The sequence below is a fragment of the Melitaea cinxia genome, chromosome 6 (genome assembly GCF_905220565.1).
Source record: "Melitaea cinxia chromosome 6, ilMelCinx1.1, whole genome shotgun sequence".
In the NCBI taxonomy this organism is placed as follows: Eukaryota; Metazoa; Arthropoda; class Insecta; order Lepidoptera; family Nymphalidae; genus Melitaea; species Melitaea cinxia.
The window spans coordinates 4,941,470-4,956,854 of record NC_059399.1 but is presented as its reverse complement, the minus strand read 5'-3'; the positions used below and the strand labels follow the sequence as shown (position 1 = coordinate 4,956,854).

Here is a 15,385-nt window from a genome sequence, read left to right as displayed (position 1 = left end):
ATTGAATAGTAAACACATTATACTGTTTAAATAATATTTTATATAAATTCACGTAGCGTGTTACTTAGTTTTGTTGAAATTAGTCATATTATGCTTAATATATTACTATATGATATTGTTTTCTTTAATATATTTTGTTTCATAGCAATAACTCTTTCCTTAACCACTAAAAAATATTGAGACAGTTCTAAATTTTATTCACAAGAAAATTTCAAAATCCATGACTCGCTTCCGTTTATAGTATCTCACCTTCCTTTTAATTTATAAAACAATTATTACAGAAACTGTAATAAAAAAAATTCAATATTATAGATAGCTTTAAAGAAAGAAATTTTTCTTACATATCCGTGGATTCAGCAACAGTGATGAGAAGTGCCAGTCCAAGTTTACGCCTTCTCGCTACCACAGACGTCGAACTCGCTAAGCTATCCGTTGTACCGCTTGTTGAACTATTACTGTACATCTAAACAAAAATATACAGTTTTAAAAAGTCTTTTGCTAACATCACTTATCACTATACTTGAACTTAAATATGGGTATCGCCGAGAAAATTTCGTTTCCTGTATTCAAAAAGGATTGCTTATTGCTCACGAATCGTTCAATATTGAACCCGATATGTTTGATATCAAAAAATTTACAAGGATACGTGTCGTTTTTAAACATAGGACCGAGCTTAATTCGAATTGTGGTAAGTGAAGTTTTGTTATAGAGTAAGTCGAAATAGAAGATAGTATATACAGGATTTCCCAGAGTTGGTGGATAATCTTGCACATGCGTATGCGGAGGAGGAGGTGGGTTACAACACCAAAAAAAATCTATCTCATACAGTTTTTCGCACATTTGTGAGCATCACGTCCACTATTTGAGGCCTAGATCGGTATTTTTTTTTAAGTGTTCCGTAATAAGTCACTTCAGCCTATTGCAGTCCACTGCTGGATATAGGACTCCCCAAGTTCGCGCTAGACATCCCGGTTTTCCGCAATCCTTCCGCACACGCATGTGCAGGATTATCCACCAATTCTGGGAATCCCTGAATATAAAAGATGTAAAATACGATTACGTCCGTAACTCAACATCATTATCATTATATATAATAAAACTAAGTTTATAAAATGTGCCTGCCGATAAAACTTAAAAAGGAGTCCCGGCACGATAAAGGGACTTATATAGTGTGATAGCCCTTTATCCCCCCTCGAACAAGAAAGTTCCCGTTTTTACCTAAAGGGCATATTTTTAAAGATATAAGGGCTTTTTCAACTCTTCAACTTGGAAATTATGTGTAGTGGCGCCATCTGTTGACGAGTATTTGAACTTCATTCAGAACAACGATTATTTGGGTTGCATTTCGAAAGGCACTGCGAGCAATTGCAGCATGTGTAGTAACGGCGCGAAATTTAAAATTCCAATTTCAATAGTCTTTAAATTACATTTGTTACTATAACAAAGTTATTAAATTTTATGTAATTTATACAGCAGTAGCTAACTTATATTTTGGAGTTAAAGCGACATAATTTTAGTTATTCAAATTACTAGATCGTTCAATAAGTCCCGAGACTAACCTGGAAATGGCGCATATATTAAAAACTCTTTTGATTTTTAAAAAGTACTGGCTATCAATACAAGAATATGTGTCAAATTTTTAAAAATGGAACAATAAAATTATTGATTTTGAAACATTTAAGTGACGCTACGGTTGTAATTTCGATACAATGGAAAAAAACGAGTTTCGCGTGTTGATAAAACATTGTTTTTTAATGGGAAAAAATACCGTTGAAGCACAGCAATGGCTTATAAAATGTTATGCAGGATGAGCTCCCTCTAAAGCAACCATTTGTCGGTGGTATGCCGACTTCAAACGCGGTCGCATGGACACCAATGATGGGGAACGCTCAGGTCGTCCAAATGAAGCAGTGACTCAACAAAATATTAACCAAGTCCTCAAAATCGTATTGGAAGATCAGAAGGTAAAAGTGCGAGAGATAGCCGAGATAGTGAAGATTTCAGCTGGTAGTGTTTTCACTATTTTACATAAAAATTTGGCCATGAAAAAGCTTTTTTCTAAGTGGGTGCCGCGTTTGCTAACAACTCAGAGCGATGTTTGGCGCTGATGAATCATAATAAAAAGGATTTTTTACGTCGGTATGTAACAATGGATGAAACCTGGATATACCATTTCACTCCGGAATCCAATCGGCAGGCAGCGGAGTGAAGAGCGGCTGGTGAAAGCCGCCCGAAGCGTCCAAAGACTCAGAAATCGGCCGGTAAGGTTATGGCGTCTATATTTTGGGATGCGTAGGGAATACTTTTCATCGACTACCTTGAAAAGGGGCAAAATATAAATAGTGACTATTACATGTGCTTATTGGAGCGATTGAAGTACGAAATTGCGGATAAACGGCCTCACATGAACAAAAAGAAAGTGGTGTTTACCAGGACAACGCGCATTGTCACAAGTCGTGAGAACGATGGCCAAAATTAACGAATTGGGCTTCGAATTGCTTCCTCATACCCCTTATTCGCCAGACTTGGCCCCCAGCGATTACTGGCTGTTTGCAGACCTCAAAAAAATGCTTCAGGGTAAGAAATTTGACTCAAATAGTGAAGTTATCGCAGCAACGGAGGCTTATTTTGAAGCCAAAGACAAATCGTTCTACACACATGGGACAGAAAAGTTAGAAAAGCGTCGGAGGGACTGTATCGCTCTTGGAGGAGACTATGTTGATGAATAAAAATTAATTTTATAAAAAAGACCTTTTTTTAGTACTTAGTCTCGGGACTTATTGAACCACGTGTTAGTTCTGAAAACATTTTAAAATTTAAGTTTTTAAATTTCGCGCCTTTACTACGCTATTCTACAGCTACGTATGCTACAGCTGCAGAACCTATTGTTACGGCGGACGATAATGTCGAGAACATTCTAGAAGGTGTGAGAAAGAAAATATTCTCAAACTTTCTCGAATATCCTAGAGCCTAGCTCTCTGAATATATACAAGTAAGAGCCCGATGTCACCCGCCAGAGTTAGTTCGATTTGTACAGCGAAACAAGCGATTTTGCAACTAAAAGGAAAGAAGTTATTTTAAAAAAAATTAGGCATTGGAAATTTTTGTTAAATACCCGTGCAAAGCTGGGGCAGGTAGCTAGTATTGTATAAAATTTAAAATAGACTTGTCTGATAATACTGAATATGAAAGACCGGACGCTAGTAAGTAATATTACTGCACGATAAGGCGGAAAACTTTATTTGTCAATTTGATTTTTTGGAGCTATATTGTTTTACGAGATCGGAAAGCATGTTTATAGAAGAATGTAACAGGCTGTGAAAGATCATACAACGACGAAGTTGAACAGTAGTAAGCGAGAGTGTACCCACGTAGGTAATATACTAAAGTACTAAGTACCTCTGCTTGTAATTGTTCTATATTAAACTATTAAAAAAAAACAGTTGTTACAACAGTTTTTAAACTATAAAACGTAATTTACTTCTCTGCACGTTTATGTACTATTAAATAGTTTATTTAAAGGATTTAATAATAATGATGAGATGATAAATGACAAATAATGAAAGACCGTGCACCGTCGAGAACGCGCGATCTAACTGTACCGTCACGTGTTACAAGGATTATATGACGACTGTATATCAGCGAACAGATAAAATGAGACCAAACATGGCGAGGGATTAGAGAAGATCAAACATCGTGTAACGTATTTGTTTATTACGTATGACTGTCGTCGCTATATGACTAAGAAGCTATTTTTAATATGTTGACAAAAAAATGTGTATATTTCAATTAAATACCGAAAAGTTTCTAATGATAGGATTAAGAGATATACGACGATAGACGACACGTTGGCGCAGCGGTCATAGCACTGGCTGTTACGCTGGCGGCTGGTTGAGTGTGAAAAAAAAAAGGAAAAGAGATAAAGTCCAGATAAAAACGTCTGTAAAACAAAAAATGTCTGTAGATATTAAAAACTCAAAATAGTTTTCATATTTGGTTTTAAAGAAATCCTTAAAACAGAAACTTGAATTTTGCAATAAATTAAATTATTTAAATCAAAAAAATTAAAACCATTAATACAAAGTATGGTATAACTGTATCGGGTTCCAAGTAATCGAATTATAATAGGATGACGATTCCAACTCAATGACTTATGATAGTTTTTATACAAGCATCGGCCACGATCTCGTGACTATATTTCAACATCAAAGTACAAAAACAACGGATTTTTTTTCATAAAAACAAGTATGTCTATTTAAGAATAAATAATTGTTTTGTTTACAAATAACACGCATATCACGCAATATCGCATTACATTCATTCATTCGCACTGGTGCGCCTTATTCTCCATGTAGGAGAAGGATCAGAGCTTCATCCACCACGCTATTTCACTGCGGATTGACGGATATGTTTTTTTTTTTTTTTTTAACAAGTCATACATCCACGGGCTTATGAACCCATGTCCTTTTTTACTCTAATACATGCAAATTTTTATTTTTATTTTTTTCTCTATTTCAAGGTAGGCGTTAGTCAATAACATCGCTGTTCAAGTCAGATGACGGATATGTTCCCTACTATAAGTAGCGATCGCTATCAGGTATTTATTATAACAACCGGGACTGACAGCTTAACGTGCTCTCCGAGGCACGGTGGGGAGATCCACAAGAAAAGACATCTTAACCGGGAAAAAAAATATACGAAAAGAACTACACGCACCGCTACACCAAAGCGGTTGTTTTGTACGTATTCATATAGAAATCTATATATTAAAATGTGACGCAAGCACTTTGTAGCCCTTTTTTACTTAAATTGCGCGGATGGAGGCGTATGAAATTTCGCACACTTATAGCCTATATAGAGAAGGAGTGCAGAATACTATTTGTTTTTTTAACACACGTTCATCTGTTCCTAAGGTAAACAACTTAATGCTTGTGTTAGGGAACTACTGTCTGCTATGGCTAATTTATTTTTTTATTAAATATACATTGAAATAATACATATATAAATACATAAATACAAATATTACACCCTGACTAAGGCGGGAATCGAACTCACAACCCACGGAGCAGAAAGCACTACAAACTGCGCCAACAGGCTAGTCAAAATGGTATGTCACTAGAAAATTGCGCGGGAACATTTTAGAAACTTCACGCGTTTGACAGTTCGCAATACAGAACAAAGTCTGTCAGTTCAGTTAGTATATTATGTATTCTCCGTTCTAGGTCTTGCAAAATAATGTGTTCTTTTGTGTCCATTCAACCAAAGATTTTTTTTTTTAATTTAAGTATTCCGTTACGTTGTTGTATACATATAATTACTTGTTGTCTTTTTCGATAATAATTTAAATAATCGAGTAGTTTTGGCTATTTTAATAAACTTTGACTTGTATTGACAAAAGTTCATGGACTGTGTTTTCGTTTTCGAGTTTTTAGAAACTATATTGTCAAGATTGTATATAGCTTGTGAGATAGGCACATATTTAATAATGAAAATGTAAATGTAATATGTTTGTGCACGCTAATCTCAGAATCGGCTAATCCGATTTAGGTGTGGTTCTCACTGATATATTGTGATAAGCTTGACTTAAAATTTATTGTTTGTTTCATGTCAATCGGCAAGTTATGCCAATTTAAATAATCACGTTGAACATGTAAATACCCAAACGACGGTGTTTATAATACAAAATAAACCAAAAGATATATCCAAAATATTTATTCTGTCCAAAGTCACTATTCCACGCAGACCAAATCGTAGGCACAAATATATAATACAAGTATATAATACATATTTAGTACGGTAGAGGTTAAGAGTTTGTTTAATTTGAATACACTTTATGTATAATGTGCGTAAGAGCCTAAAGTAGGTTGTGTGTTTAAAATAATTTTTCTGTTACGTAGTATAGACACGTTTATGTATACAATTAATTCTACATCTAAACGCTAAAAACGTATCGTTTCTTTAATCACTTTTTCACGTCAACATTTCGCGTTCCTTCCTGTATTTCTTACAAATCTCTACCCGAAGATTTTTCGTAAGAAGCTCCTTTAATAGTAAGCCTATCCGTTTTAACTAACGCAACTATTATACTCTAAATTATATACGTTCACCATATACTGGTTAACAACTAAGAACATATAAAAATACGTTCCGCTATACAGAGATAATTTTAGTAATATAATTATTGTAATTATCTCCACGATAACACATCACATGACCGGTGCCGGTCACTCATGTGATTCAGTCACGAGCATTGATAGCGATAAAATTGTAAATAAACTTATAAATACGTAAAAACAGAAGAGAACAATTAAATGACGTTTAAAAATGGACATAATTGTGTTTACACGCAAAAGACAAAACAAACCGAATTCAATATACATCGACAAATAACGTCGAAAAAATCAATAAAGTACGCCTTATTATATCAATAAGTTGCCCCTACGACTGACTCAATCTTGACCAAAATGCAAAAAGTTTATACAAATAGCGAAAATAAATACGATTAATGACAGTATTGTGAATACAAAAAAATAATTGGTGAACGACGAAAAACGATAAGAAAATCTTTACGAAGTTTTTTTTTTTGGAAAGTTCAAGCCTCGGCACAATAGTACAGTGACTAAACATTTTTTGTCGTCGTCGTATCGTATCGCATCGCATTGCATCTTCAGTCTTTTTCGTATAAAGTATGAATAATATATGATTAAACCTATATTTCACCAGTTACTAAAGTTAACTGACGAATAATGTAACAAGTAATAAACTTACGAGTACAAGACAACATTGAAACTGGCCTTAAGTATAGGCCGTTTTTACATAAATAACAAGTAATTATAATTTATAAATTATTATTATATTACCTGAGAATCCACACTGGAGACGGTGCTAGCTTTCGGGACACTCAAGGAATTGTTCTGCCCGAGATCGAACCTGGTCGCCATGCTCTGGAAAGTTCTTCGCTGCCAGCTACCGTTACTCGAGCAGCTCAACTTGCGACCACAAGGAGCTGGTAGAGAAATACGCCTATTAATATTAAATAAGATTGTTCTTAGATTATCACAATTGTAATGGTCAAAATTTGTCCAGAAAAACAATCTAGGTATACCAAAAAATAGTTTAGCTGACTAAATTGTCAAGTATGATATTAGCAGCCTGGTGTACAATACAACAGAAAGGTGTTTATAAATAAGAAATATACAGCTTATATATCTTTTAATACTAATTAGACACCTCTACAGAAATATTTCTAGGTAAAAATAATCTAAATCAGCGGACAACGGACTAAAATCAGCCTACTAATTAAAATGAGCCCATAGTAGAAATGTTACTATTATAGTGTAGTATAATTAAAATAAAAAAAAAAAACATATACGGTCGAATTGAGTAGCCTTCTCCTTTTTTGAAATCGGTTAAAAAGTTTATGATTTCACTTTTAGGAAATTACCATTAACTTTTCATCGTCAGTAATTTTAATTAGTCGAATTTTCATTATAGATTGGAAATACTTACTATAAAAGCAATATTCGTCAGTGGCATTCACATCCCAAGCGTTGAACATAGAGAAATAATTATATGTTGATCCCACGCTGCTGTATGGTGATTGTTCACCATAGAAACCTAAAACAATGCTTCAAGTAAAGTCACAGACATGACCTTAAAACATAGACCTTTTTTTCATAAAAACAAGTAGGTATGTGTATTTTGAACTAAAAAACTTTTAAAACTTTTACAACATATCATGCAATATCGCATCGCATTTATTCATATGCTAGCCTAATTCTCCGTGTAGGAGAAGATTGGATCTTAATCCACCACGCTGCTCCAATGCTGGTTGGCGGATATATTCCCTACTATGAGTAACTATCGCTATCAAATGTACATGATAACAACCGGAACCGACGGCCAACGTCTCGTCAAGGTACATTTTATTACAATCAAATTTTAAAGAAATACAGTGCGTATAAAAGACGGTAAATAAAAAAATTAAAAAAAAATACTTTTCGAGACATTTCCGGTGACAAAAATGGATCTACTGATATAAATAAAACTATACTACGGTATACTACAGTATACTACGGTAATCGTGTTATTACGACTTGCAATAAAAATATGATTATTTTCTTTAAACAACAACAGATTTAGGACTAATATTTCTCCGGTTTCTGATAAAATTTATCGTGCACATAAACTACTATATTTATATCTAATCATAAAAAATTGACAAATTATGTAGATTTTGATATTAAAAAGAAAAATAGTTTATAAAACCTCTATCTGTTGAATACAATTATTCGTCAGATAGCTTTATCAGCAACAGTAGAAACAGGTCATAATATTTATCATTCAAATTTTTAATAACACAATTTCGAAAACCATAGCACAAAACAAATAGGCATGTATTTATATAAAGAGTAATATTATCACATTTATCTAAGGCATTTAATCTGTCAAGATAATGGATTCTTATACAAAACACAACTTGATTTATTTGGCTGGTTTTGATACCATTTAAAGGTTTATGTCTTTTTAAAAATGGAATTAAAACGTAAAAAAACACTTTCCCGCCACTTTTCTATTTGAAATGTAAGCCCATACTTAGAAACATAGTATCATATCTTAATATTTTTCACGTGAAATTATTTTAATTTAACAAAATTTTCATTGAACAAAATGTGATTTACATCACTTCGTCGATCATGATAATAAATTCTAAGCAATGTTTCCTTAACATACAAATAATGTTCACGTATCAATTGTGTAGTATTTTATAATTGAATATTTGTGCTGACTTTAATAATAAAAATGATGAAGATAGAATGATGAACTAACATTTAAAGTTAATTACAATAGAATACTGGAGAATTCGAACAACTGAAATTAGCTAAAAAAAAACAACATACAGATTACTGAGTTCCTAGGTTTCTAGAGAATATCGATATATTCGAATAGACTTCAAAAGCAGTTTTGAACGCTCAATTAACAATAAACATTTATAATCTAACTAATTATTTTAAGTTTATGTGAGACTACCAAAAATTCGGATTGTGCAGAAACTGAAAAACCACTTTATAGTCTCTTCTCCAATCAATATACAAAAAAATACTTACCAGAATCTCCTCTATCCAAAGAAAAACTCAATGAAACTCCTTCTTCCTTCAGTAATGCCATGTTCAATGGTGTCGAGTGGGAAGTGAGATGACTACTGCTGTTCGGCTTTGTTCGGCTTATCCTCGACGGTGGTACGCTGAATACCTTCGTGCACATTAACCTACGCAAAATACCTTTTTTTAAAAAACCTACCTTACCTTTTTGTTAAAAAAGTATTCTTTTACAGAAAGTTTTTGTAACAGAATTGATAGCCTAAAATAAAATAAGTACTTTAAACTGATATTGCAAAAAAGGCAATTGAAATTTACTGAATAAAAGATTATCCATTTTATTGCACCCAAAAAAAAACCACGATAATTACGCGAAGTAACAAAGAAATAGATGCAGAAAAATGTTAAGAAATTAGAACACAAAGTTTGTTAATTTTCAGCACTCTTACAGATTTTAAGTATCCATTACCGAAAATTCCTATTCCCACGATATTTAAAATAAAATCAAAGTATGCTTAACATTAAAACAAATGAACTGTTTTATTACGTTCAATGCTTAAGCCGCATATGTCTTCAAAGCTCGAGATTTATAAATTCATCATTATTTCATGTTTTTAATATAAAAATTGCTAAACATTAGAATGATTTCGTTCTCCATCTAAAATTTATTTTAGAAGTACACGCAACTTTCACGTGCCTTAACATCATTTCGAAACATCAGAATGCTCTGGAGGAGATCGAAATTAGTAATAAACATTTATGTAATCCTAACTTTAATTTTGTTCATTTGTTGTTGTGTGGTCTTGTGTACTATCTCATTCTCTTATGTGTTATTACAAAATGATGTAAGTATACATATTTACTTAATATACACTGATGAATAAAAAATACATTTAAAGATCGGTAATCTTTTATATTAATTACCTAACCTTTTTTTAAAAGAATCTAACACTCTGTTATTTTACTAGTAAATAAATAGAAATGTAAAGTAAGTTCATTTTTGTGATTGTGTTATGAACAAAAACCTCTCGGTGTCAGTTTACCTTTTAGAATCATCCATAATGTGAATCTTCAATGAAACGCTTTTGCAGTTCATTGCAACAGCTCCGAATATCATCTCACCGAGGACGCTCGCATCTGTCGCCTGACCTTTATACTGAACAGAGAACATAGATCAATTTAAAACTACCTAATTTTTTTATCTAACTAATTACTCAACAAATTCCTAACAAAACAAAAATAGTAACGACAAGATTAACAAAACAAAAATAGTAACGACAAGTGCTATAAAAAGCTACGATATGGAGTCTTACAATTAGTTACCCTTTCTCTCAATTCTCTCCAAAAATTATTAAAGTAATGTTTTGTAACATATTCATTTAAAATTAACAACATAATCAAGACTTATCTCGCTTACACATTCAAAAACTTTTTGCTGTAAAAAAAAACTATCTCAAAAGTTCCTTGTGACGATTGTAATTTGATTAACTGAACCCGTGAACGTTCTTAATTTAAATGATTTTTTTCGTAAACATTACAAAAAATTCGACCGTATTTTTCGTAGAAATTAAACTAACTTTATTTCATCTGACCCGATTTAAATCTTCCACACAAGAAAACGAACTTTTTAACTAACGATACATATAAAAAAATTACAAATTTACTTTAAAAATATTACATAGTTTATGAAAAAGTAAAAAAAAAACTATTTCATCTAGTTAGGTATTCCTCGGTGGTATACCTAAAGTTCAATGATTATATTTACTTATGCATACTTATCTTGTCACGTGAAACCGTAATAAAACTATTATATAATTTAAAAGACAATATTTATACGTAATAAATAACGGATATTATTTATATTCATTATCAGTGACGATATAGTTTGACACAATATAATTAACTTTTCTAATACTTTTGTATTTAAAGATAAAAATATTATTGTTGACTTAGAAACAAACCTTTTAGTTCTAAATTTAATATATTTTTCTACCTAGAAAGATAAACGTGTACTTAGTTTTAACCGACTTCAAAAAAGGAGGAGGTTACTCAATTCGAGTGTATGTATATAAATATGTATATAGGAATATATCCGCTAACCTGCATTGGAGCAGCGTGGTGGATTAAGCTCTGATCCTTCTCCTGCATGGGGAAAGAGGCCTATGCCCAGTAGTAGGATATTACAGGCTGAAGCGTATGTATATATGTATGTTCGGAGATAACCACGTCGTTTATGAACCGATTTTGATTTGTTGGAAAGGATACCATGATAAGGAAGTGATGATGGCATCCCAGAGAAATCGAGGGAAACTTTCGAAATTCCGCATAACTTTTTACTGGTTGGAACGATTTTGATGATTTTTAATTTAATCAAAAGCCGATGTTTATCATGTGGTTACATTTAAATTTCATCGAAATCTGATCACAATTTTTGGAGTAATCTTTGATAATGCGTATTTACTTGACTGTTTTTTTTCGTCTACCTACGTTGTATTACTTGTCGATGTAATTAAAGTCGTTTTTTTTTCGTTTGTCAGCAAACACAATTATTTATACAATCAGTAGCAAAGCCTTTGCCAAACATAAACATTATAAAAAACAAAAATTTCTTAAGTAACAATTCTCTACATTATCTCTATCTTATGTTTATCGTCTTTTCTACATTTTCTTGTACCTAGTTATGCCCCCAGTTATGTTATTATAATTGTAATATATATATATATATATTATACGGTTGAATTGAGAAACCTCCTCCTTTTTTGAAGTCAGTTAAAAATGACTATTTTGAGTCACGAGCTTCTTATACTTGCAAAACAGAGAGAATTTAAAAATTTAGAACATGTTTATAAATTGATAAACGGCTTAACTCACACTAACAGAACACCGTGCTAAGCGAAAATTAAATTTCCCATAACGTACGTTGAATTATTGATTACGTTAGGACGTTGGAACATTGACCAAATATAGAAATAATAGCCAACCATTAAATTGCCATTTAAAACAGGGCGTATGATGAGACATGTGATATTCTTACAATTAGTACCGCGCTAAAATAGCAGTCCCACGCAATATATAATTCGTTAGATCCACTTACACGATCGTTTGTAATCAAAAAGGCTAACACACAAAGTGGTCTAAATATAGAATACGAATGGGAATAAACTGTGAATTGGAAGTCTCGTGACGCTGTCTCAATTGTTGCGTTTATTTATAAGTTGTTACAGTTACGTGGCTGATAAGTAAATATCTTGTATAATAATGATTACGCGGAAAATAGTTATTCAATATATAATATTTGCCATCAACCTTTCTGTCTTGTCTGTCTTTGTTTGTCCGGTCTAATTTTCGGAAAGGCTGAACCAGTTTTAATGGAATTTTCAGTAGAATATAGAGGAGGTTGTGGAGCAACATTTAGGCTACTTTTTATCCCGGAATTCCCGCGAATTCGGGATTTACGCGGGTAAACCGTGTTTACCGCGCGCGGGTATCTACCGCCCAGATGGATGTGAAATAACCAAACGCTTTCTATTAAATACTCCATTTTTTGCGAGCAAATTTATACATCTATACTAACATTATAAAGCGGAAAAGTTTGTTTGTTGTTTTGTTTGTTTATGCGCCCTAATCTCAGAAACTACTGGTACAAATTGAAAGCCTCTTTTTGTATTGGATAGTCCATTTATAAGGAAAAGGTTTGTCTTTTATAGCTTTTAATTTGGACACAATTTAGGAGATAAAGTAAAATCAATGCGACGCGTCGTTGCATTTGATTTTACTCGGGGCGTCGAGGCGCGCGTAGGTATACGTTGCCCGAGTTGCACGGGTAAACCGCGGCGCACAGCTAGTTTATAATATACCAAAAAAAAAGTATTTTTTAAGTAGTTCCTTATTTTTTATTATATATTTTAGTTATTACCTAAGCAAGTACACCAAAATAAAAAATACGATTTTTTTTTTGAATTGATGATGCCATGATCGACTTTTAACGAGAATAAGACATGCCAATTGACTTTTGTAAATAAATCACTTAATTATGCCTGTATCATTACATAAAACGCACGGAAGATGCGATAGTTCGGCAACCAAAAAAGTTTTGGTCCTTTGTAAAATCCAACAATAAGGGTTCTAACTCCCTTCCGTCTAAATTATACTATGAGGGACAGTCTGCGGATACTGGACAAGGTGTTTGTGATCTTTTTGCTTCATTTTTCCAATCCACTTTTCTTTCTCCATTGTCACATAGGAACAACTTAAATTATTCACCTTTAAACCCAAATAACGTCTCTGTTTGTATTAGTAATATAGAAATCAGTATAGATTCAATTAAGAAATTATTAAAGGCATTGGACTTAACCAAGGGTTCAGGACCAGACCAGATTGTACCCATCTTTGCCGTCAAATGCGCTGAATCAATTTCCGTGCCTTTATCTATTATATTCAAGCGCTCAATCTCGGAGGGACTCGTACCTCGTATTTGGAAATCCGCATTTATTTCTCCGATACATAAAAGTGGTAGTAAAAATGATGTCAAGAATTACAGACCTATATCTAAATTATGCCTCTTCGCTAAAGTGTTTGAACGCATAGTGTATTCTCAAGTTTATCAATCATTATCATCATTCTTTATTCCAGAACAGCATGGATTTTTAGCGATGCGTTCTACTTCCTCTAATCTTTTATCTTTTACAGATTTTGTTACAACTGGCATGGATTCTGGGGGTCAAGTTGACGCAATTTTTACGGATTTTAGCAAAGCTTTTGATTGCATTGATCATCAAATATTGCTACAAAAACTTATCTTTGCTGGAATTCATGGTAATTTATACCGATGGTTTACCTCCTATATCGAAAAGAGATCGCAAGCAGTAGTAGTGAACGGATTCTCATCAAACTGGAATAATGTCCCTTCTGGAGTTCCCCAGGGGTCATTGCTTGGGCCCTTGGTTTTTAATATTTTTATAAACGATGTAGCCTCCTGTTTCCAACACTCTAACTTCCTTCTGTACGCCGATGACATGAAAATATTTAAAAATATCGATTCACCAAGCGATTCTAAGCTATTACAGGAGGATTTGGAACGTTTCGAGCAATATTGCCTTCGTAATAATTTACAGCTAAACATTCAGAAATGTTACTGTATGACTTTCACTCGTAAATTTAAATTCCTGAAAACTCTATATAAATTTACAGATCAGGTGTTACACAGGGTAAATGAGATCCGTGATCTGGGTATTATGCATGATTCTAAATTAACATACGACAGGCATATAGACCTGATCTGTAAAAAGGCTAATAAAACTATGGGCTTTGTTTTTCGGTCAAGTTCCCAATTTAATAGTATAAAGGTAATTAAGGTCCTTTATTGTTCCTTGGTGCGTAGTATTCTCGAGTATTGTTCACAGGTTTGGAATCCACGATATAATGTCTACATTGATAGGATTGAGTCCATACAGCGTAGATTTTTGAAATATCTACAGTACAGGCTGGAAATCAACGATTGCAATTATGAGGCAAGGTGCCGTAGACACCATTTACTACCCTTACGGGAACGGCGACAAATTGCCGACGTTGTCTTTCTAGCCAAAATTGCTCAAAACCGTGTAGATTCTCCACATTTACTCTCGAAGATTAATTTGAGGGTGCCTTATAAAACATCTAGGCAACCTTTATGTTTGGACATTCCGCAGTCCGCATCAAATTATAGACAAAACTCTTTTTTTATTCGTGGCGCTAAAAGTTTCAATAGTGTGGTGGCATTCACTCAGCTTGATCTCTTTACTTCTTCAACACTTCATTTCAAAACTACTTTGACGAACACTTGGTTTGACGGCTCTCGAACTGATCCGTAGGTGGCATTTATTATTTTAATACAACTGTATCAAGTGAACAAGCTTTTGTAATTTAATTGTGAAAACATGTAATTGGTGTATAGTTTTCATTTGGATATGTTTTTTTGTAATGAAACACTGTTTGTTTTCCGAATAAATAAAAATAAAAAATAAAATAAATAAAAATAAAATAAATCATTGTTGTCGCGTCTGTTAAGTCTGTATAGATTAACCATCTAGCATTTTTACTACTTTCGACAAAGGTTTTCTTGTGTACTTATATGTATTTGAGCTAATTCCATGTCAACAAATCTTTAGAATACAATTTCTACATTTTCAACATCTGTACAATTGTACATACATACATACATAAGTAAATACAAATACCTATTGGTAATTCTGTACTCCTAAAAGTTCTTGTACAGCTGACTTTTATTTACATTAATAGATAACTAAGCT

At 32.9% G+C, this 15,385-nt stretch overlaps 1 protein-coding gene across 1 annotated transcript in view; it reads right to left on the bottom strand.

The window, feature by feature from the left end:
• The window catches only part of LOC123654225 (folliculin-interacting protein 1), a 29,190-nt gene that overhangs the window by 11,739 nt on the left and 2,066 nt on the right, over positions 1-15,385 (bottom strand). Inside the window, exons 3-7 of the mRNA XM_045590139.1 lie at positions 10,142-10,254; positions 9,108-9,268; positions 7,510-7,617; positions 6,861-7,006; positions 342-463 (exon numbers count right to left, since the gene is read on the bottom strand). Of these exons, the coding sequence (XP_045446095.1) occupies positions 342-463; positions 6,861-7,006; positions 7,510-7,617; positions 9,108-9,268; positions 10,142-10,254 (650 nt within the window). The remainder of the gene's footprint in view (positions 1-341; positions 464-6,860; positions 7,007-7,509; positions 7,618-9,107; positions 9,269-10,141; positions 10,255-15,385) is intronic.